This window comes from Lissotriton helveticus, chromosome 3_1 (genome assembly GCF_964261635.1).
Source record: "Lissotriton helveticus chromosome 3_1, aLisHel1.1, whole genome shotgun sequence".
NCBI lineage: Eukaryota > Metazoa > Chordata > Amphibia > Caudata > Salamandridae > Lissotriton > Lissotriton helveticus.
In genome coordinates, this window is record NC_136061.1 from 1,192,267,049 (window position 1) to 1,192,291,307 (window position 24,259).

The window sequence follows — 24,259 nt, forward strand, 5'->3', positions numbered from 1 at the left end:
TAAATGACTTTGTAAGTAATATTTTACTAGGGGGTTGAAGGAGGGGAGCCAATTTAGCAGAGTGCTGGCTAACTCCGCTCCGCTGCAGAGTCAGAATTTTGCTCTTTACTCTGCGTTCTCGGCGAAGTAGGGAAATCTCCACACACTCTGCTGGCAGAGCAGAGTTCTCCGCCCACCCTTATTTTTTTTGCACTTCGCGTAATTCCGCGTAGCAGAACTACACGAGCTCTGCCCAGGCTTAACTACCTTGTGAAAATAGCCTCAAATTTGACTATGCAAGGGAACGTTGCAAGAATGATTCTTTCCAGTGGTTTTTTTAAGCTATGCTCCACTCAAAGATATATTTAGAGAAAAATCTAGTCTAAACGGTGCATATTAATACAAAAATGTTCAAATATATGGTGTGAACTTCGTCCCAGGGAATCACAGTGCTTTATACGTGAATTAAATATTACAGGTACTTTTTAAGACATGAGCAGTTCGTCCACAATCACAGTACGGTGAGCCGACGCCGAGATTCTATAGCGTGAACTTAACCGCAGGGAATCACAGTGCTTCACACATGGAAACTTTTTTTTAAGGCATAAGTGATTTAATTGATCACAGCAACGGGATGGCGAGCCGACTGCAAGACTGAACCCGGATTTTAGGATGGCATCTCTAAGCGATTATGCCACATTTATTCTAATATAGGGGCCATGCCCTATCTAGGGTGGACCGTGTTCAGTCAGACAGACAAACACTGCCCTGACCTGGCTGGGGAAACTCCGTAATGGCCAAATCGCCAGGTCTGCCTCGGTTACAATCCATCCACACTTGGAGCTAGACAAAATCACCTGGACCGGCAAAATGTGCCATGCGTCTCGCCAGCCCCTAAAACATAGAGGTGAGTCTGCAGAGAGAGAACTTTGACCCTGCGATTTAATAATGTCCTACAGGGTCATTTACGTGGGTTCTAATGCCGGCTCCATTCGTTGTGTGACGCAGAGCACAGCACTTCATCTCGTGCTTATACATTTAGAAAGGTCTGAACGCGGTACAAAACATGGAGGTATTTGCATTTTGGACACGACTTTCAGAAAAAAAAAGCCGAGAGGCTGTGGGGTTTCCCCGCAGAAGGTAAAACTCCTGCCAGCGCTGAACAGCATCTGCACACGAGCGGTCCCTGCTGCTGCTGCTCCAGTCTGAAGGCTGGGAGGGGCCCTGCCATGCCTCCCCCTTCCTGCACACTGCTGCTCCACGCCTGCTTCCCTCGCAGACCTGGAGAAGTGCCTCGCTCGGCCTGGCTCAGGACAGTGCTGCGTGCTGCCTCTGCGCCCAGGCACGGTGCCGCCACGGGTTCGAGCGCAGGGGCGGGGTGCGCTAGGACCTGCTGTCAGGGGGACCCCCAAAAGCCCCTCCCGCTGCCTGCATGTGGAAGGGATGCTGACAGCCTGGGAAGTTGGAGCTGCCGCATGCTTCACTTAGGGATGTCTGACGCCTAGCAGACTCTACCCTTTCTGGAGACACCGAGACAACCTGAGCTGCGGGACGGAAGCCGGACCCGGACCTCAAAATGACGACGCCCAGGGGACTTCTCTTAGGTAAGGGGCATAACGTCCATAGTGGGACATTCCAGAGGGCCAATTAGATATTCATTTCGTGAAATGAGAGACTTGCCTATCTTCTTTGGATCCCGGCGTCCCCGTTCGAAAAAGTGGTGTGACCCTGGGGAAGTCGCTGTCCACCTCTTGTGAGTCAGGGTCGCTCATATGCCACAAACTGGGAGCGCTATGGTGCGAATGCGTCCCCCAGATGTGCGCTACATCAAACTATTCATTCATTTGTATTGCATTTACTGCACATGACGAGACAACTACCAGCCTTTCTATTTTATTTAAACTCCACATCTCCCCTATTAAAAATGAATTATTAACTCGAGGAACCAGTTATGCTGGGAACTGGATTCAACGAAGTCCATCGGACTTATTCAGGTGCCTAGTTAAATGCAGCTGTCTATTTTATAGAGTACAATTGGTAATTTAAGAAAGCAATCTAGTATGTTATACTGTAAAATGGCATCAAAAGAGAATACAACCAACGAGTTCATGTCACTGTTTAGTTTGCTTTCTATGTTTCGTGCTAGGATGTACATTTATTCGACAAACAGAAAAATATAGTGGCACACGCTGTTAATTCTTGCCCACGCTGTTAATTCTTGCCCAATTTGTGCACACGCTGTTAATTCTTGCCTAATTTATGTACCGTACAAAGCGCACTGAAGTTTCCTCAAAGAACAACACAGACGCTATAGAAAAACAGCATTCATTAATTCTTGTCGGGCATTGCGGTTGCTTTTTGAGAAAGTCTTCGCAGCGTTTGTAAACTGTGCTTTGAGAATAAAAATACATTTTTGTGAAAGTAGCTCGAGGAAACATTCCACCGGCGAACATTTGGACATCTCCTGAAAGAGGAGCCTGGAAAGGTTCTCGAGTTTAAGACACATTGTTATTTTTGTATTTGAAAAAAAAAAAAGTACATTGTATCCGGGAAAGAGGTAAAATTCCTTTTCAGGTTCCGAAAACAGGCGCGCGTTTGTCTCCAGCCGTGGCAGAGCTCGAAGATTTGAAACAGATGTGCTGGAGCAGCGAGTGATGGGGGGGGGGGGAGGAGAGGGGAGGGGAGTGCAAGGAGTGCGGCAGGGGCTAAGGGGAAAGGAAAGGAGCGGGGGACAGGGGTGGGGGCGTCCCACGGAGAGAAAGGGAGCGGGAAGGGGTGGGAGAGAGGAAGGGGGAGAAATGAAGTACAGAGGTGGGGTAAAAATGAATATGGCGATGAGAGAAGGAGGGGGGGGGGGGGATGGATCCGAAGAAAGAGGAGGGAATGAAAAGCGAGAGAGCTGGGGGAAATAGTGAGTGTAGGGAACTGTGGTGGGAGGGCGCAAACAATGAGAGACAGAGAGGGGCTGGTAAACGAGGACCCCAACGCCATCCAACATATGTATCTGTCAACAGATACCTTAATATCTATGTGTATATGTATAGAGCAATAGAAGGGGGGGAGAGAAGAGAGAGTGAAAGAGCAAGGGAGAACGAGAGACAAGAGGGGGCGGGGTGACAAAAAGAACTATTAAGGGACATCTATCGAACAAAGGAGAAACAGGCAGAGAGGACAAGAGAGAGAAAGAGGCGGCGAGTGGAAGGAAAGTGAAGCAGAGACAAAAGAGAAAATAAAGAGAGCGAAAAGAGAAGGAAGAGGGGTATGGAAAGGAGCTAACAGGATAAAAGTGCAAAGAAGCAAGAAGAGGGTAGACACAATGGGTGATATAATCGAGTAAATGTGTGGAATGTGAGGAAAGGGGAAACTGAAAACAAGAAACTAAGAAGGCACAAGTTCAGAAAGGGAAGAATAAGGAATAGTAGAGTTGCGGGGGCAGGGGCGGGGGGCTGGCAGCAAGAGATGGAAAACACAGCCATGTGTACGTTTCTTTGCACGGATCTTCTGGCCACATATAGTAGCACCGTTCGCACACGTCGTTGAGCTGTGAGCTTCAAAGCTCTGGAGACGCTCCGCCAATGCTGTCGACGTAAAGGCCTGTTTCCCGGGGTTACATTAAGCGTCTGTCGAATGTAAATCACTGCAAACATTTAGGAAATACTTAAATAAACACGGGAAGAACTGAATAATGACAGAAGGGCCGGCTCACACGTTGCAGATGGGTTCTGCTGGATTCATTTGCACCCTAGTGTTCTGGATATTGGCCTATAGAAGGACAACAGAGAACAAATATAAAGTAAGTTTTACTTGTAAATACAAATAATCACACTTAACACAAGACTGGTACCTTCTCCACAGCTGTTTAACAGATGCTTCAGAGCTAATGATAGAATCTGTATTCAGAAGACACCATATGAAAATGTTCAGCTGGAGTGATCTACCTCATAGTTCATTGAATGTCATATAACCAAGTCTTCATATAGATCCAGTGGAACCCACTTGCAACTAGTTATGTGGAGTGGACTCTATGGCAAATTGTTTGATGTCCATTAACCCATTTGCAAGCAACTGTACCAAGGAGAAACCATTTGCACCTGGTCATCTGGGCTGATCTCTGGGGCTCGCTAATAAGTCTTATATTAGCAAATGGGTCCAGTAGCCAATATTTAAAGCTGGTCAAGTGGAATATTCAACCTAGTAATTTATTGGATGTGCATGAACCACACCCCAGCAATTGAATCTCGTGGAAGCCATTTGTAAATGTTTAGCTAGTAGGTCTTTGGTTGTCCAGTAACCCTTTTGTCAGCAGTATCCACTAGACACCATTTGTAACTGGTCAATTGGAATTTCCCCTGTAGTGAGCTCACAGGCATTCGCACCGCAAATTCCGTTTCTGCTCTACCTTGACACTCAACATGCAATATTAATCTGGTGAAAAATAGGTTTGCCTTATTTATTCATTAGGCCAAAAGTACAAAGCACAACAGGCGTGCTACACTTGGGCACTGCTATAAAGCACCACCCCCACCTCGTGGCCGCGCGAGCCTTTCTGGTACGAAGGAGGGCTTCAAGCGTGGCTTCTGAGTCTAGGCCTGTAACACTGCGGGATTCCTAGCCAGGGACTGTGCAGGCAGGATATGAGCACAGAGGTAGCCTCATTATGGAATGGAGGTGGAGGGGGGAGCACGCTGGGCCCCCTGGGAGAATCCTGGGCCAGGAATCAAAGGCTCTTCATTTTCTATAGTGTAGCCAAGAAACTCGGTCTAATTAAGGAATGGGCCTGTTACCGGAGAGAGCTGTCGGAGGGACATATCTTTAAATGGCCAATCCATAACCCTACCGTGCCGATGAATGTATATCAACGCGGGGGCTAATGCAGCAGAATGGAATTACCATAATTGATACTCTCAAAGAATATGCTCTAATTAATGAACCCTGACAGCATTTTTATAGTTCCGCACTCAATTGATTTAATCAAAATCTAACAGTGTGCGTGCTTGTGTGCAGCGATGGTGAGGACTGGAGCAAGTATGTGTGTGAAAGTGTGATGTGCTTTTTGCACAGCCTCACGGGCGTGTATGTCGGCATATGTGACATATTAGTATGTTCTTGCATGAATATCTGTGCGTCTGCATGTGTATTTGTGTGTGTACATGTATTTGGCTACCAGTAGGATGTGTGAATTGCTTATTGTTTGCGTATTTGAAGGGGTGTGCAGTTGGTGTCTTTGAGAATAGCATGTGCTTCTGGTGTGTACACTTGTATGCCGACAGTGTATTGTGTCTTTATGTCTGTGTTGGGGTGGTGTGAGTCTGTGGAGTGTGTTATTTTGTTGTAGTTGATTTTGAGTTGTGAATGAAAGGTGTGCGCATGTGTTGGAGGGCTTGTGTGTGTTGGTGTGTTGCATAATCTGAGTATTTGTGTGAGTAAGTGGTGTGTTTACTTGCTGAAGTGTAGTGTGTGTATCTGGGATTAATGTCAGTTTGAGGTACAAGCGTTTGTTTGGAGTATGTAGGCTTGAGCAGAGTGGTGAAATGTGAGGGTAAGAGATGTGTGACATATATATGTGTTTCTGTTTAACTCTAGCTTTACAAAAGTGGGGTTTGGAGTATGGCCGCATAGATGTTTGGTTGGGGACCTAGAGCAAAAATCTCATCAAGATGTAACATTAGGTTCAGTAGGCTGCAGCAATAAGGAAACTGGGAGTAGGTTCTCTTTGCTGAACATGAGGCATTAGTAGAGTTAAGCTGTATCCTTCATGAAGGGTATTGAAAATAGGAGTTATGGGATGGTGTTTGCTTTGTATGTTGAGAACCAAAGAAGGATATGCTACAAAACATTACACAAGAGATACTTTTGACAAAGTATTCTACTTGCATCTTTAAGGAAGCCTATCTGAGCTCATGTCTTTAACCTTTGACCAAAAAAAGCTATACATCCAACACAATGTTATTCTGACTGTAACGTGAAACAGATGAATGTGCAAGAGCGATTAGTGAATTGCACTGTGACATTATAACAGATTGACGCATCCAAACAGCAAACAGTTACTATACGCAAAGCCATACATCAAAATGTAAATCTCATCATAACAGCAAAATAAATACATTAAATAACAAATGCTAGCTCCCAATTAAAAGCTAAGGATGATGTCACAACTGCAGGCTAGCCAAAGGACTGCTTGACACCCATCCCCAGAACCTAATGGGAACCGAAATAAGCCAATGCAAACTCCTCGAAATGCAACGAGCTCGATTGACATCCCATTCAAACCATGGCTACATATGAAAGTCAAATGATCCCCAATTGCTGAAGCAGCTGACTGACAGCCCACTCACTAAAGCTACTTCTTCTTATTGTACTTTTTAAAAGAATAGTTAACACGAGGTGTTACACAGATATAGCCAGACCCAGAATGGCACTTTGTGTGCTTAGCAAACTTATTTTAAAGTCAGTTTCCACAAAGTTGAGAAATGGCTTCCACCACTTCACCAAAATACCCTCCTAAGCACCAGACTGCAAGGGGCCATGAAATGCGACGGGCCTTGGTTCATCCAATGTCAGGGGAAAAAATCAAGAATTATTTGATATGCAGGTAAATGTTAAAATCTACCAGGTTGTGTACATGTTTAAAGGATGGTTTTGGTTTGGCAGCAGAATGGGATATTCGAGGAACGGTATGTCTGGATTTGACACAGTGCTGGGATTCCAACGTCAACACACTCATTAGATATATCTAATTGTATACATTATATGCCAAGTGCAAGGAAACCGGAAATGCTGTGCAACCTGAATGAGGCTCCATCATTTTACCAAACAAATTACATGTGGCACAGAATACCCTGTATCACATATCACATCATTAATGAGATCCGTAATCACATTACAGATGCCCTCAGAAGAGCACGCGGTATGGGGTCTGATTTCATAGTCCATTAGAGTTTTGAGAATTCATTTTCTGCTGCTTATGGAAATCATAACGCGCGCGCACAAGTGCCCTTGTGACTTCCTACCATGCATGAGAAGAGAATTATAATAACATCGGGTACTCACCATCTTTTATAGAGTGAGAAAAATGAACCTTTGACATCTATGAAACTACAAACACTGAGATATGAGGCAATGGGGATTGTTTTAAGACATCAGTCTCTTGTATACCTCAGATATGATATATTTCCTCTAAAATAAGCAATTTCGTGCTTGTTATTGCACCATTCATGATGATAAAAAAAATCTACAGCAATTGTTTCTGTACCATATATGATGCAAAGTGAGCCACAAATATAAATCCTGATATTTCCAAAACATCTAAGTGAGATATATGTTTCAGTTGACTAAAAGCAGACACTGCAATAGGCCAGGAAAGCTGAATGAGGTTAGACTCGGATTATGGGGTGAATGGATGTGACAAATTGTCTAATTCAGTGTTAAACTTATAAAACGTATGTGCAGATGCCGAAGGCCTTAGTGACCCACTTAAGGTGCATCCCGGCCCTGGGGGTGTTGAATACCGAGACTGCCTCATCTCAGTTCCACCTCATCTCATTTCCACCTCATGCGTCCGTCTATGCGTCCGTCTACAGCCACGGTACCCTACCAGTCTCCTTATCTCATTATTGGAGGTTTGATACTGTTTCCCAATTTTTCTCTTCGTCCTTCTTTCTCCTTTTCTGCCTTGCTCTCGCTTGTTTTGGGTCCAAACTTGATAATGAAACATGAGTTCTGGTATCCAAAAGTGAGTACCCTTGGCAACCACCTACAACCACCGGCACCCGTTTATGGCTGCTCAAACCTTTTCATTGGTCAAAGATCTTGGTTCCAACCCTAAATCTGACTTCCAAACTTTGCATATACCAAAACATGCTCTTTTGTTGCACACAATGGAGTGTAGGTAGATCTGGGAATCGAACCACCTGAAGCCATCTCAGATAAAATGTGTTTGCAATTTCGTGTGTTACTGTATAATACATTCAGGTAAATTCTTAAATAAGATAGTCCAACCAATAACTGACTAGATTAGTGGAGTCTATTGAATCTCTCAATGAGATGCAAGATATTTAACAGTCATGGAGAACCAATAAAATTCTTTGTTTCATAAGTACACTTTTTCATGGAAAACACATTGTTTCCTGTAGATGTTATATATTTTTGATAGTGCCATGCTTTTTTTCGGTCTGGACTGTTCCCATGAGGCACAGGGTCAAGACTGATTTGCATATGGCAATGTCTGAACTGGGGTAGCTTGGTGAGCAAAATAACGATGGATTAAACCCAGATCTGTGACTGGGGGTGAATGTTTTGCCATTGTGCAACACTCCGTCCATCATCTTGTGTGTTTTTTTTATAAACACATAGCTATATTAAACAACACTTGTAAACTATAAAAAGTAATAAGATAACCAACTGTAATACAGCTTGTCATAGCTTTATATACCAATGTACTACTACTAAGGGTATGTTTATAGTCCATTAATAATGCAGAGGTTCTCTCTCTGGTGAACCTAAATAGCCGTGGAAGGGAGTGCCTTGAACAGGTATTTAAGTTACAAATAATTTTGCAGGATCTGGCCAAGAATCTTGTACCTGGCAAAGGCTACTTGGGTGGAAAAGTAATATTTGACTTTATATTTATTTATTTATTGAAGAAGTTTTACAAGTTCTGTACCTGTCACCCTATGGCCGCTTCAGACCACTCCGGAAAGAAACAAGGTAAACATAAGAAGAAGTATAGGGAAATGAAAAGAGCACAACACAGTGGAATACAATGAACATTAACACAATGAAATTTAGTGGACGTCGGATCTCAGAGAACATATTCTCAGTGTTGTCTAGGATAGGCCTACGAAAAAGGAATACTTAAAGTGTCTCGAAAAAGGAAGGTTTTAAGGCAGATTTAGGAATTGGATGTGATGTGATTGGTTTCTTTAGGCAGGTTTAGGTTTCCGAGAATTTTAAGAATCTTCCACCCTTTTTGAGTCCTCCTGGTTGGTGATGAATGAGCGGTGGTTCATTGACTGATCTTAAGATTGGTCAGTAGGGTGAAGTTTGATTTTGAAGATAGTTGACTCTTGTTCTGTGTAGATGTACATTTAAGTTTGGAAAGGGGGTAAAGTCACATATAGCACTGCATGTAAGATAGTTAGCCTTCAACATAGTATTAACTTTACTTGGAAGCCAATGGAAGCAATTCCACACTTCAATACATATATATGAGTTTTTTAACAAAATATAAAAATGGATCTGATGGTGGCGTTTAGAACCATCTGCAGCTTGTGGAGATATGTGTTTAGCAGGCCTCTGTATGATGCACTGGCGTTGTCAAGTCGAAAGCTAGCCCCTTCTCTGACTAGGATGGCCCTTTCATGAGGGAGCAGTATGGAATATGTTTTTTCCAACATGGTTGGTTGGCAAACACAGGTACAAACTGGGAAAACAACATTCAACGAAAAACTACTGTGTGACGGAAAAATGATATGCTGTGTGACACAGATTGCAAGGCCGCACTTCTACCTGAAGAAGATATTTGCTCCTTCTACTGTGTATTTTGCCTGTTTCCAGTTAGGTGGGAGCCAGCAATTGAGTTCCCTCATCTCGGCAAGGAAGAAATTGCAAAGGAAAAATAAGTACATTCTGAATGGGAGTGTGTAGTGGCCTGAGGGGGTAACATTATATCAGTTTTTTCACAGTTTTGTGTTCTTAATTGCCACAAGTTTCATGATAAAAGAAGGTCCCCAATGGGGAGTTATTATATTATTGACCATTTAAGGAAGAAAACATTCTGTTACAAATGAGCTATTAAGTGTTAATTGCATTGCTGATGTAAACAATGGAATATAATAACTAAGAAATATGTTCATTGCTTTTTAGTGGAGGTTTTTGAGTCATCAATTTAGGTTATATAGCGGGGAACTGGATTGAGTTGATTGTCTCATTTGTTTATTGTTTTTGTAAATCTAATTAAATATTTAATCTCAAGCTCCTAAATTATTGAATAGGACATAAGTATGGTGGGGCTCTACTGGGAAAGTATCTATCTACTCCATCTTACCATACTGTAAGATCCATAGATAAAATCTGCATGGAAACACCAGTATCCACTACAAATCTAGCTAGTGCTTTGAGGTACAGTTAGAAAGGTAAACATATCTAGTGAGCCTTGTGCAGTCAGACTGCTTCGAATTTATTTCAATCATTGATTAAAAAAAAGAGAGCCCATCAGTGTTATCTTCCTCTAGCCATACAATCTTTTACATAGCCAGTCAAGACTTTACAGTAATATGAATCCTCACCTTATGAAGATTACAAATACATTAACAGCACTAGATTTAGCACCACAGCAGGGGATGATATGGTTGACATACTGAAGGAAATATCAAATAATTTGCATTGAAATTGGTATTGTTGAATACCAATAATAGTACATTTAACAGACGATACTCAGGGTGCGTGGGATTGTAAGGTAAAATGAGGATGCAATCTCCTGTAAGACTACTAATGAGTGCTATGCTTATCAAAGGCGGCAAAAGTAAGAAGCTCTGTTCTTTTTCAAGTGTGGTAATTTCTCTTTCAGCTTTGCACATTGTTGGGCATTTTATGGTGTGCAAATTTATAAAACGAAGAAAAGCCCTTTCAATGTATAAACAGAAGAGCCATCAAAATCACACCATTCTAGACATTTACACAAAAACGTCTCAATGTTCTAATGAGTTGGCAGTATGTCACAAATGATTCAGAAATCAAGTGATTTCTTTCAAACTTCTGGGGTTGTGTGAGGTGATGGAAAAAGTGAAACAACTTCATAGTTGATAGCATCAGTCATGTTTCATCCTCCCTTTCTTGCTTTTCATTCCTTCTAACTATTGATCCTTCTTTTGATTAATTTCCTCATTCCATCACTGGGATTTCTCCCTCCTTCTTCTGTTTTTATTTTCTCTCATTCCATCATCCTGGTTCCCTCATACTTTCTCCTTTTCCACCCTGCACACTTATAAGCCCTGTTTATGTTCTCTCCTGTTCCCTATTTGCTTTTACTGTTTTGCCCATCCTTTTCCTATTCCCCCTCTAGTTTTGTTTTTTTCACCTCTACTTTCCCCCTCTGGTTACCCTTTCATTAACTGATCCTTTTTCACCTTCCCTAATACCTCCAAGATTTTCGGTTCCCTCCGCAAATGTTTTGTTTCCTCCTTCCTTCCTGCTCCTCCTTTCCACTTTCACATTCTGTTCACTCCTACCCTCTCAGCAGGGTACAAGTCGTAAAAAAAGAAGTGGGGGGACGCTGTCACCGGAAGTGACGTCACAACAGGAAGTGACGTCACGAAAGGTGCCGACCTTCTCGTCCCAGAGAGGCCAAAGATTGAAGCCCAGCTGTTTGGCAGGGGGGACGGCGTCCCCCGGTAAAATAAGTGGGGGCATGCCGTCCACCTGCGTGGTACCCCGACTCGAGCCCTGCCTCAGCAAGCTTTTTATTCCCTCGACCCTTCACACATTCCTTTATCATTTGCTCCACTTATCTCTCTTTCCCTCCCCTCTGCTAATATTTTCTTCATTAACTTATATCCCTCTCCCCCTTCTGCTCCTTTATTCCATTGTCTCCTGTTCCCTCTTTCACACATATTGCTTTATGTTTCACTCGCCTGTCCCCTCCTTTGGTGTACTTCTACCACCCCATTATTCTGTTGCCTCCTCCCTTCCCCTTTCACTCCATTGCTCTCCTACCACCTCCTTCCCACAATTGTTGCACCTCTTCTCCTCCAGTCAACTGGGATGCAAAAATGGAGCTTGGAAGGTAGAAAGAGAGGTGGGGGAAGCTTGGCCGGCCTCTGACAGAAAATAGGCGCGACTACCAAAATAAAAGTGGTCGTCATTAGTGAATTATACAGCTAAAAAAAGTCCCATGTTTGCAAATCGGGGCAGTTTTGAACTTGTAAAGACACGCTCTATAAATGTTTTGCGGGGAATGGAAGACTGCATAGATTTGAGCGGGAACTAAAATGAAAAGTGGGTAAGGGGAAGCAACATGATGGCGAAGCAACACATGAGGGCCAAGCAACAGAGGGTGTAAGCAACACCTGAAAGCATGGGTGGGGGCAAACAAATCCAGGGGCACATGTGATGAATAAGCAACACAGAGGGCATGGGTGGGGAAACAGCATAGAAGGTGAGGGTGAATAGAACAAATGGGCAAAAGAGAGCAACCTGGACTATCAACTGAGGAGTACACGGGCAATAAAGTAAAGCAGGGATGAGAGGGGAAGAAACACACAGAAGAGAGAGAGGAACATAGAGACCTGTAGCAGAGGGGGGAGAAAAGATCAATTTGGGACACAACTGGAAAAAACAAGCAGTCTTCTGGAGTACATAAACAAAAAGAAGGAAGTAGCGCTTGAAAAAAGAGCAGTGGAAGGACACAAGTAATGCATCTATGAATCAGGGAAGGGATAAACACATGAAGATGAATGAAGGCCCATGCAATCTAGAAAATTACAAACAAGCAAACAAGAGTGACAATAAACCCAACCAATGGAAAGCAATGGACGGGTTGTAAGTCCTTTGCAAGCTAATTATTTGTCTCGCAATTGACAGAGCATGCGCTGTCTAGTAGGCGAGACCTGAAAAGTCAGGTTAGTAGGGAAGGGGAGTCAATGAACATGGTAACAAGAAATTGTTTGGTGAAATAGCAGGATAACAATAAAATGTAGGATTAGGAACAGTTCCTAGACTATGTGGGGTGATTTTGTGATACGTGAACAAGGGTCCTAGCCATAGGACATTACACGGCTACAGAGGTCAACCACCACATAAAGCTCCCATTGCTCTTTTGGTCCTTAGTTGCCACGTAGGAGGTAGATGCTCTGGTAAGGGGAGAGTAGTGTGGCTGGATGGTAGGTCACTAGATTCCTGAAGCCAATCAACACGCTCATCCGCAGCTCTCACATGGATGGTTGCTGAATTTAATTCGGAAACTGACAAAGATAGTGACCATATAGAAACTTAAGCTAAGGAAAAAGCAAGCAATAATTATTTTAAAGACATACATTTAAGAAGATGACACGTCATTTTACAGCATGCAAGAATATCATCATTTTGGAAAAATTATAGAAAATACCTTTAGAGTGATTGTAAACAGTTGTTAATTTTCTCATATTTAAACAGGTATCTCACAGTGGGGCACACCGCAATTTACATACTGCAGAAAAATAATGTCATGATTAAATAAAAATCATGCCAAATACCTCTAAAATGATTAAAAAATACCCCCAAATTATTCCTATTCTAAATAAACGCCACATGGCAGAGAGTACGCCACTTTGTAACATGTTGCAACAAAATCAAGATTTCACTAAATTACTGCCAAAATCTTTAGAACAATTGCACAAGCGTTTCCCAGGACGTATCAGAAGCAGAGGCCAACAATTCATCAAGTCATGCATTGATTCCTGCCAGTATTATGGAATGACACGACTTCATTGAACAAAGACATTTCGTAGTTCTAGGATAATGAGTCTCACTTCCATTTAAGGTAATTTAATGAAATTTAGGTAAGAACCATGAGCCACTTGAATCAAACAGCGAGTGATTGTACATTTTAGTGCACCAATCATACAGAACCTCTAAAATCTTAAAAAAGACCTTACGAAACACCACTGTGGACAATAATCGTTAGAAACGCGTCTGTACACATTATTTGTGCTCGTTCTTTTAATTAATTGGTTGGATTAAATGTCAGATAGGAACAGGGTCACATACCACAGCGGGAACCCTGGCAAACCACAGACCTGGCCAAAAGTTCTGCCATTAGCTGGTTACGGGGGACTTACCTGCTCGGTGACCCCTAGCAGGACTATGCACACCCCACAGACCATTGCCAAAACACATACACTTTCCAAATAATAGATCCATTTGGAGGAATCACACAAACACCCAAATGACTGTGGAAGCCAAGGAGGACGCAATGTAAGAACTTTCCATGAAAAGCACACAAAACACAGAATTCTGGTCCCCCTGTTCCTCTCTGTCTCTCTCATCCACAAACACACAAAAACAACATGCCTATGCAGCAGGTTCGCTCATATACAAACAATCACATAGAGTTACATGAAAGATGACCCCTGCAGAATCTAAAAATCCTTTGACTCGTATCTCAGAGTCAAGTTCAGTAAACATGTCTCAACCCATCACACAAGGCACCTAGAGACCACACACCCAATGACTTAGGCAGTAAGGCACTTGCGGGCCACCCACAACACTTTATCACACAGTTTAGGTAAAACCTATCTCTGCTCCTTCTTTTGAACGCTCATGTGAGGTCGGCCAACATCTGCAAAGGACTTCACTTTTTAAGGCCATTTCAATAAATTACAAGTCATATCCTACTTGATAATAAATGGAAATGGAGGTAGCGGGGATACGTGACTATTAAATAGGTTAGTAAAATAATTCATGGTCATTTCAGGTTTTGAGAAGCCATGAAATAGCTTCCTTTTCTATGTCAGAACTCGGGGGCTTGTAGTTGTGCCACTGGTGCGTCACTTTTTCCCATATTAAAAGTGACACACCGGCAGCTAAGGGGCTTGTATATAAGCCTCTCAATTTTGAAACTACAGATGACGTGACAGTTCTTCTTAGCCAATGGAAACAGAAGGTTCTGAACACTCACATTCAGTCTTCGTTTTACTCTCCTCAACAATTCATTTTCTTCACTCGTTTGTATAGGTTAAGGTGCCAGTTTTCTGTGCTGGAGTCAAAATATTTATATGACATGGCGCTGAGGCCTTCCAGCCAAATGTAGTGTGGATTTATCTAGAATCTTTAAAAAAAATTAAGAATATGGGAAATTCTAAAATAAGTCAGTTGATGCAAGCGTGGAAGATGCAGGAAATTGCGGATTTGACATTATTCATATTACAGAGTTCACATATAATCTTATCGCCCACTTAACTCAGCCAGCCACATTTTCCATTAAAATCTGTATACTTTACCGCCTCAGAAGTGCTCTGCTTCAAGGCATCTATTTTTTTTCTTAAAAAAGGGCTTTGTTTGGTTTGAGAGGTTGGACTTGACGCCAGACCCTGGCCGCACTGGGGACGTCACTTCACATTACTTCCAGGGAGACTGCCAATTATGTCCAATCACTATTCCAGGCCGAGAAAGCCACCAAGGCAGCTCGACGCCCACCGCACAGTGCAGAAATCAGGAGTGCTTGCAGCTCAGCAAACGCCTGACTGAACTGCAATGCAAGAAACACAATCAAAAATCACCTAGGCCTGTTCCAAGTGCTTCCTAATGCGTCATTAACGCAAACTGTACATTTTGGTAGGTGAGGAATTGTCGCTACAGTAGAGTAATTCTAGGTCACCGACTTGGGAAACGAAAGCTTTCAGTGCCTGATTATTAAAGAAAACATCAAATTTGGGCTCGGTGCCAGGATAGAAAGGCATCAAGATGTCACTTCAGGTAGAATGCCAACAATCATATAAATGGTGCATTCTGCGGCGCAAGGAAATAAAAAATAAACATTTCAGGCAAATAGAGTAATTTGTCAAGGAGCACACAAGGTTATAAAGTGAAAGTCACAAGCTTAAAATGGTTTCCTCTCCACAGCAGACACATTACTCCATATCTCCACCTAAACTATATTTGTGTTGGTATTTGACATATTGCAGCCCTAGACATAAAGAGCGCCAGCGCACTACACAGACAACATTTTTATTGTAGCAGGTCTATCTCAAATATCAGGAACTGTACCTAGAAGTGTCTGCGTTAAGCGGCTCCTTCAGAGCAGGATGACACGCATTTCGAATAATTAACTCAGATCATACTACAGTGTCAAAAACTAGACGATAAGAATGTCTGCTGAGTTTCCTTCTTGATTGTTGAGTTTCCTTCTTGATTGTTGTGTTTCCTTCTTGATTGCTGAGTTTCCTTCTTGATTGCTGAGTTTCCTTCTTGAATGTTGAGTTTCCTTCTTGATTGCTAAGTTTCCTTCTTGATTGGTGAGTTTCCTTCTTGATTGTTGTGTTTCCTTCTTGATTGTTGTGTTTCCTTCTTGATTGTTGTGTTTCCTTCTTGATTGTTGTGTTTCCTTCTTGATTGCTGAGTTTCCTTCTTGATTGCTGAGTTTCCTTCTTGATTGCTGAGTTTCCTTCTTGATTGTTGAGTTTCCTTCTTGATTGTTGTGTTTCCTTCTTGATTGCTGAGTTTCCTTCTTGATTGCTGAGTTTCCTTCTTGATTGCTGAGTTTCCTTCTTGAATGCTGAGTTTCCTTCTTGATTGCTGAGTTTCCTTCTTGAATGTTGAGTTTCCTTCTTGATTGCTGAGTTTCCTTCTTGATTGCTGAGTTTCCTTCTTGATTGCTGAGTTTCCTTCTTGATTGCTGAGTTTCCTTCTTGATTGCCGAGTTTCCTTCTTGATTGTTGAGTTTCCTTCTTGATTGTTGAGTTTCCTTCTTGATTGTTGTGTTTCCTTCTTGATTGTTGTGTTTCCTTCTTGATTGCTGAGTCCCCTTCTTGATTGCTGAGTTTCCTTCTTGATTGCTGAGTTTCCTTCTTGATTGTTGAGTTTCCTTCTTGATTGTTGTGTTTCCTTCTTGATTGTTGTGTTTCCTTCTTGATTGCTGAGTTTCCTTCTTGATTGCTGAGTTTCCTTCTTGATTGCTGAGTTTCCTTCTTGATTGCTAAGTTTTCTTCTTGATTGCTGAAAGAAAGAAACACTCCACTCAGTAGCCACCCTGCACTTAATAGTACAAGTTAAAGGTGTCAGTTGACTCCCTGAGAGAACCTCTTTTAAGAGATAAGAACAACAGAGGAGAAAAAACCTTCTTGGCAATCTTGTTTTCTGTGCTTACTTTGTAAAAAAAGAAGTGCCAGGGCTCTCGTCAGGAGGCCACTGCAGCTACCACCACACATTGCCCCTGCCAGTGCTACCAGTGATAGTAACAACACAACTACTAAGCATCACACTCCTACAACTGTGGCAATTCAGACTATTTCAGGCCCCAAAGCTATGACGATGGCGTGGGTGGCAGATAATAATCATTTGTAATGTATATAGACAACACCTTGTGGCCGACTGTCACAAGCACCAGCGTTGAAATTTAAGTGCTGGTGCCGAGCCCCTTAAACCACCGGCTCAAATTAGACATTGCTTGTAGTTCTTGAGAGAAGTTTAATACAGAAGTTAATAGCAAGGAACCAAACTTCCCCCGACCTAAGAGAAGAGAAAGGAGACAAGCAAGGTTATCAATAAGCAGCTCCAGTAGAAGTTCCAACTGTAAGAAGCATACGTCGGGGACAAAAATAGCTGAAAGTTGACAAAGAACATGAGGAAAAATAGGGGAACAAATGTCTCCTCATATATGATTCAAACAGGAATTGACATCACAGGGAAAGACTCTACTGGACCTTCGATTGGAAACTTCTGAACGTCTGATAGTATTCTCTCAACATACCAACATCTTGGAGAGGGAAGTCTGAAAGGCTTGTTCAACACCCTTTCCTAAGACCTATGGCATTGGTTTAGCACACAAAAAAGAAACTGAGGTTTGACATTATTTGCCCAGCAGGGACCTACACAGTCCCGCTGCTGCCCGCATGGATGATGCTCAATGTGACTTGCACAAATATCCCCACCTTCAGAAGACCTTAAAGGGCTAGACCTGCATACTCGTGTCCCAAGCAAATCACACAGCATCCTCTTTGTAAATGCAAGCACAGAAGCACCAGTGTGTCTAGGCTGTAACAACACGTAACCACACACTGAGGGAGGCATCCTGCAACATGCTGCCTGCCTGCGTAAGGATCAATCAATCAATCAATCAAGACATTTATAGAGCGCACTACTCACCCGTAGGGTCTCAAGGTGCTAGGGGGGGGTGCCGTTACTGCTCGAACAGCCAGGTCTTGAGCTTCTTCCTGAAGGAGAGGTGGTCTTGGGTCTGGCGCAGGTCGGTCGGGAGGGAGTTCCAGGTCTTGGCGGCCAGGTAGGAGAAGGACCTTCCTCCTGTTGTCGCTCTTCGGATGCGGGGGACGGCGGCGAGGGCGTGGCTGGTCGATCTGAGGTGGCGTTTGGGAGCGTAGAAGTTGATTAGGTTGTTGAGGTAGCTCGGGCCTTGATCGTGTAGGGCTTTGTGTGCGTGGGTGAGGAGACGGAAGGTGATTCTTTTGTTGACGGGGAGCCAGTGCAGGTCTCTCAGATGTCCGGAGATGTGGCTGTTTCGTGGGATGTCGAGGATGAGTCTGGCTGAGGCGTTCTGGATCCGCTGGAGTCTCTTCTGGAGCTTGGCGGTGGTTCCGGCGTAGAGGGCGTTGCCGTAGTCCAGTCGGCTGGTGACGAGGGCCTGGGTGACAGTCTTTCTGGTCTCGGTGGGGATCCACCAGAAGATCTTCCGTAGCATGCGCAGGATGTTGAAGCATGACGAGGAGACGGCGTTGACTTGTCTGGTCATGGAGAGGGAGGAGTCCAGGATGAAGCCCAGGTTGCGTGCGTGGTCCGTCGGTTTGGGTGCGGTGCCCAGGGCGGGGGGCCACCAGGAGTCGTCCCAGGCGGAGGGTGAGGAGCCCAGGATGAGGACCTCCGTCTTGTCTGAGTTCAGTTTCAGGCGGCTGGTCGTCATCCACTCGGCTACCTCTTTCATCCCTTCGTGCAGGTTGGCTCTGGCGGCGCAGGGGTCGTTGGTCAGGGAGAGGATCAGCTGGGTGTCGTCGGCGTAGGAGATAATGTTGAGGTTGTGTTGGCGTGCGATGGCCGCGAGGGGGCTCATGTAGACGTTGAAGAGGGTGGGGCTCAGCGAGGATCCTTGAGGGACGCCGCAGATGACTTCGGTGGCCTCTGACTTGTACGGTGGTAGGCGGACTCTCTGTGTTCTTCCGTCGAGGAAGGATGTGATCCATTCCAGTGCCTTCTCCTGGATTCCGATGTTGCCGAGGCGCTGCACTAGGGTGCGGTGGCAGACAGTGTCGAATGCCGCGGAGAGGTCCAGGAGGATGAGGGCCGCTGTTTCTCCGTTGTCCATCAGGGCTCGGATGTCATCGGTGGCAGCGATGAGGGCGGTCTCGGTGCTGTGGTTGGCTCGGAAGCCCGACTGTGAGGGGTCGAGGGATCCATTCGTCTCGAGGAAGGCGGCCAGCTGTTTGTTGACGGTCTTTTCGATGACTTTGGCCGGGAACGGGAAGAGCGAGATGGGACGGTAGTTCTTGAGTTCGGTGGGGTCCGCTGTAGGTTTCTTGAGTAGAGCGCTGAGTTCGGCGTGCTTCCAGCTCTCAGGGAAGGTGGCGGTGTCGAAGGAGGTGTTGATAATGTCCCGCAGGTGGGGTGCGATGACAGCGTCGGCCTTGTTGAAGACGTGGTGAGGGCAGGGGTCGGTCGGAGATCCGGAGTGGACGGAGTTCATTGTGCGGACGGTGTCTTCGGTGCTGATCGGAGTCCAGGCGCGGAGGGTGGTGGTGGGTGGCGTTGCTGCGGTTGTGGCGTGCGTCGGTTGGATGCTGAAGCTGTTGTGTATGTCCGCGATCTTGTTGTGGAAGTAGGAGGCGAGGGAGTTGCAGAGGTCTTGCGATGGGGTGATGTCGTTGTTTCCAGCGTTGGGGTTGGAGAGCTCTTTCACGATGTTGAAGAGTTCCTTGCAGTTGTGTGCGTTGTTGTCCAGCCGGTCCTTGTATGCATTTTTCTTGGTGGCGCGGATCAGTTGGTGGTGTTTCCGGGTAGCGAGCTTGAGGGTGGTCATGTTGTCCATTGTTGGTTCCCTTCTCCATACTTTCTCGAGGGCTCGGCAGTTCTTCTTGGAGCTCTTGAGTTCGTCGGTGAACCATGGGGCTTTTCTGCTGCCGGGTCTGCTGGGCGGGGTCCTCAGAGGGGCGAGTTCGTCCGCGCAGTCGCTGATCCACTTCGTGAGGTTGTCGGCGGCCTGGCTGGGGTTCGCTGAGCCGGCAGGAGGGTGCTGGCTCAGGGAAGCGGTGAGCTGCTCGGCTGTGATCTTGTTCCAGCTTCTTCGGGCAACCTGTTGCTGGTGGTGGTGGATCGTCGTTCTTTTGAAGGTGAAGTGGACACAGCTGTGGTCCGTCCAGTGGAGTCCTGTTGCGTGGTTGAAGGCGATGTCTTTGCTGGATGAGAAGACGGCGTCGAGTGTGTGTCCGGCGAGGTGGGTGGGGGTGGTCACCAGCTGCTTGAGTCCGAGGTTGGCGAGGTTATCGAGCAGGGTGATGGTGTTCCGGTCGCTGTTGTTCTCCAAGTGGAAGTTGAGGTCCCCCAGGAGGATGTAGTCGGCGGAGGGGAGGGCATGCGGGCTGATGAAGTCGGCGATGTCCTCGCTGAATCGTGTGCGTGGTCCCGGGGGTCTGTAGATCAGGGTGCCTCTGAGGGTGGTCTTCGGGTCGGTGTGGATCTGGAAGTGCAGGTGTTCGGCGGTGGTCAGGGTGTCGTCGGTGTTGGTCGTGATGCGGATGGTGTCCCTGTGGATGATGGCGATGCCTCCTCCCGTCTGGTTGGCGGTGCGGTCCCTTCGGGTGATCTTGTAGCCCTCTGGGATGGCGATGGCGATGTCGGGCGCTGAGGAGGCGTTCATCCAGGTCTCCGTGAGGAAGGCGATGTCAGGGGCTGTGGTGTCGAGGAGGTTCCAGAGTTCGATGGCGTGTCTGTGGACGGAGCGGGTGTTGAGCAGGATGCACTTGAGGTGGTTGCTGCTGGTGTTCGGCTTGGCGGGTGCTGGTGCAGGGTAGGTCCGGGTGCAGGTGAACTTGCAGGCGTGGCAGCTGAAGGGTCCGTGGGTATGCTTCGGGGAGGCTCAGTGACATCCCGGGATGCCGCCGGTGTTAAGTGCGAGGAGGTCGGCGGCGTTGTAGGTTCGTCGGGTCGGCTTCCGTCGGTGGGGGCCAGGGGTCCTGGCCCTGGGCGCGGTCCAGGCGCGGACGGGCGCAGACGGGCTTACCTTTGGCGCGCCTTCGGCGCACAATCGGCGCGCCCGCTGCGCGTCAACGCTGCACGTTCGCACGGTCGCCATATATGGCGAAGTGCGAGGGAGGGCGGAGCAGCTGGGAGGCGGGAGCGGGGAGGGTACAGAATGTAAAAAGGGGCGGGGTTTGGCGGCGGTGGCGGGAAGCGGGGAGACGGGGGAAAACACAGACAAAGAGGGGAACCAGGAACAAAATGCAGAAACTAAGGAGAAAAGCGCCAACAAAATACAGAAAGGAAAAATAAATGCAACTTTACAATTACTAAACACTCAAACAGACGCACAGAGGCAAAGGCGGGAGGCGACCACGAGGAGAGCGCAGCAGCCGGCCGAGCAGAGAGGCAGGCGGGGAGGCACTCGCAGCAGCTGGTGGCCGTGCGGCGCGGGAGCGTCCTAAACTAGGACACACTCACCTGCGTCGCACGGTCGCCATATATGGCCAAGTGCGAGGGAGGGCAGAGCAGCTGGGAGGCGGGAGCGGGGAGGGTACAGAATGTAAAAAGGGGCGGGGTTTGGCGCGGTGGCGGGAAGCGGGGAGACGGGGGAAAACACAGACAAAGAGGGGAACCAGGAACAAAATGCAGAAACTAAGGAGAAAAGCGCCAACAAAATACAGAAAGGAAAAATAAATGCAACTTTACAATTACTAAACACTCAAACAGACGCACAGAGGCAAAGGCGGGAGGCGACCACGAGGAGAGTGCAGCAGCCGGCCGAGCAGAGAGGCAGGCGGGGAGGCACTCGCAGCAGCTGGTGGCCCTGCGGCGCGGGAGCGTCCTAAACTAGGACACACTCACCTGCGTCGCACGGTCACCATATATGGCCAAGTGCGAGGGAGGGCGGAGCAGCTGGGAGGCGGGAGCGGGGAGGGTACAGAATGTAAAAAGGGGCGGGGTTTGGCAGCGGTGGCGGGAAGCGGGGAGCGGGGAGACGGGGGAAAACACAGACAAAGAGGGGAACCAGGAACAAAATGCAGAAACTAAGGAGAAAAGCACCAACAAAATACAGAAAGGAAAAATAAATGCAACTTTACAATTACTAAACACTCAAACAGACGCACAGAGGCAAAGGCGGGAGGCGACCACGAGGAGAGCGCAGCAGCCGGCCGAGCAGAGAATTGGCTTTTGTAGTCTGGTCTGCCCTGTTCCCATGATGCACTGGGCCAGGGACAGACTAATTTGCATACAGCCAGGTTCTGAAACTGGGATGGTGCAATGAGCTAAAAAACGGTGTTGGATCTAGCCCTGATCTCTTGACTGGGTGAGAGTACTCTGCTTAATTCAGAGACTCTGTCCATCACCACCCCTTGTTGTAAATAAATTTGTCCACCCTAAGCGTGGAAGGGTATACTCAGATGTGAGTCCCTTGCTCATTGCACCATCAGGATTCAAGCAAGCCGGGCCGAAGACGCCTGAAATGGCAGAAACCGGTCCCCGGAAGCTTGTTTCCTTCCCAGTGTAAGAATTGGCTTTTGTAGTCTGGTCTGCCCTGTTCCCATGATGCACTGGGCCAGGGACAGACTAATTTGCATACAGCCAGGTTCTGAAACTGGGATGGTGCAATGAGCTAAAAAACGGTGTTGGATCTAGCCCTGATCTCTTGACTGGGTGAGAGTACTCTGCTTAATTCAGAGACTCTGTCCATCACCACCCCTTGTTGTAAATAAATTTGTCCACCCTAAGCGTGGAAGGGTATACTCAGATGTGAGTCCCTTGCTCATTGCACCATCAGGATTCAAGCAAGCCGGGCCGAAGACGCCTGAAATGGCAGAAACCGGTCCCCGGAAGCTTGTTTCCTTCCCAGTGTAAGAATTGGCTTTTGTAGTCTGGTCTGCCCTGTTCCCATGATGCACTGGGCCAGGGACAGACTAATTTGCATACAGCCAGGTTCTGAAACTGGGATGGTGCAATGAGCTAAAAAACGGTGTTGGATCTAGCCCTGATCTCTTGACTGGGTGAGAGTACTCTGCTTAATTCAGAGACTCTGTCCATCACCACCCCTTGTTGTAAATAAATTTGTCCACCCTAAGCGTGGAAGGGTATACTCAGATGTGAGTCCCTTGCTCATTGCACCATCAGGATTCAAGCAAGCCGGGCCGAAGACGCCTGAAATGGCAGAAACCGGTCCCCGGAAGCTTGTTTCCTTCCCAGTGTAAGAATTGGCTTTTGTAGTCTGGTCTGCCCTGTTCCCATGATGCACTGGGCCAGGGACAGACTAATTTGCATACAGCCAGGTTCTGAAACTGGGATGGTGCAATGAGCTAAAAAACGGTGTTGGATCTAGCCCTGATCTCTTGACTGGGTGAGAGTACTCTGCTTAATTCAGAGACTCTGTCCATCACCACCCCTTGTTGTAAATAAATTTGTCCACCCTAAGCGTGGAAGGGTATACTCAGATGCGAGTCCCTTGCTCATTGCACCATCAGGATTCAAGCAAGCCGGGCCGAAGACGCCTGAAATGGCAGAAACCGGTCCCCGGAAGCTTGTTTCCTTCCCAGTGTAAGAATTGGCTTTTGTAGTCTGGTCTGCCCTGTTCCCATGATGCACTGGGCCAGGGACAGACTAATTTGCATACAGCCAGGTTCTGAAACTGGGATGGTGCAATGAGCTAAAAAACGGTGTTGGATCTAGCCCTGATCTCTTGACTGGGTGAGAGTACTCTGCTTAATTCAGAGACTCTGTCCATCACCACCCCTTGTTGTAAATAAATTTGTCCACCCTAAGCGTGGAAGGGTATACTCAGATGTGAGTCCCTTGCTCATTGCACCATCAGGATTCAAGCAAGCCGGGCCGAAGACGCCTGAAATGGCAGAAACCGGTCCCCGGAAGCTTGTTTCCTTCCCAGTGTAAGAATTGGCTTTTGTAGTCTGGTCTGCCCTGTTCCCATGATGCACTGGGCCAGGGACAGACTAATTTGCATACAGCCAGGTTCTGAAACTGGGATGGTGCAATGAGCTAAAAAACGGTGTTGGATCTAGCCCTGATCTCTTGACTGGGTGAGAGTACTCTGCTTAATTCAGAGACTCTGTCCATCACCACCCCTTGTTGTAAATAAATTTGTCCACCCTAAGCGTGGAAGGGTATACTCAGATGTGAGTCCCTTGCTCATTGCACCATCAGGATTCAAGCAAGCCGGGCCGAAGACGCCTGAAATGGCAGAAACCGGTCCCCGGAAGCTTGTTTCCTTCCCAGTGTAAGAATTGGCTTTTGTAGTCTGGTCTGCCCTGTTCCCATGATGCACTGGGCCAGGGACAGACTAATTTGCATACAGCCAGGTTCTGAAACTGGGATGGTGCAATGAGCTAAAAAACGGTGTTGGATCTAGCCCTGATCTCTTGAC

The 24,259-nt window shown here is 46.3% G+C and overlaps 1 protein-coding gene across 1 annotated transcript in view; it reads left to right on the forward strand.

Annotated features, from left to right (window-relative positions):
* The first annotated feature begins 1,254 nt into the window (after nucleotides 1–1,254).
* CLMP (CXADR like cell adhesion molecule) overlaps nucleotides 1,255–24,259 on the forward strand; it is a 357,508-nt gene continuing 334,503 nt past the window's right edge. The window contains exon 1 of the mRNA XM_078681828.1: nucleotides 1,255–1,583. Coding sequence (XP_078537954.1) covers nucleotides 1,556–1,583 — 28 coding nt within the window. The 5' untranslated portion in view covers nucleotides 1,255–1,555. The remainder of the gene's footprint in view (nucleotides 1,584–24,259) is intronic.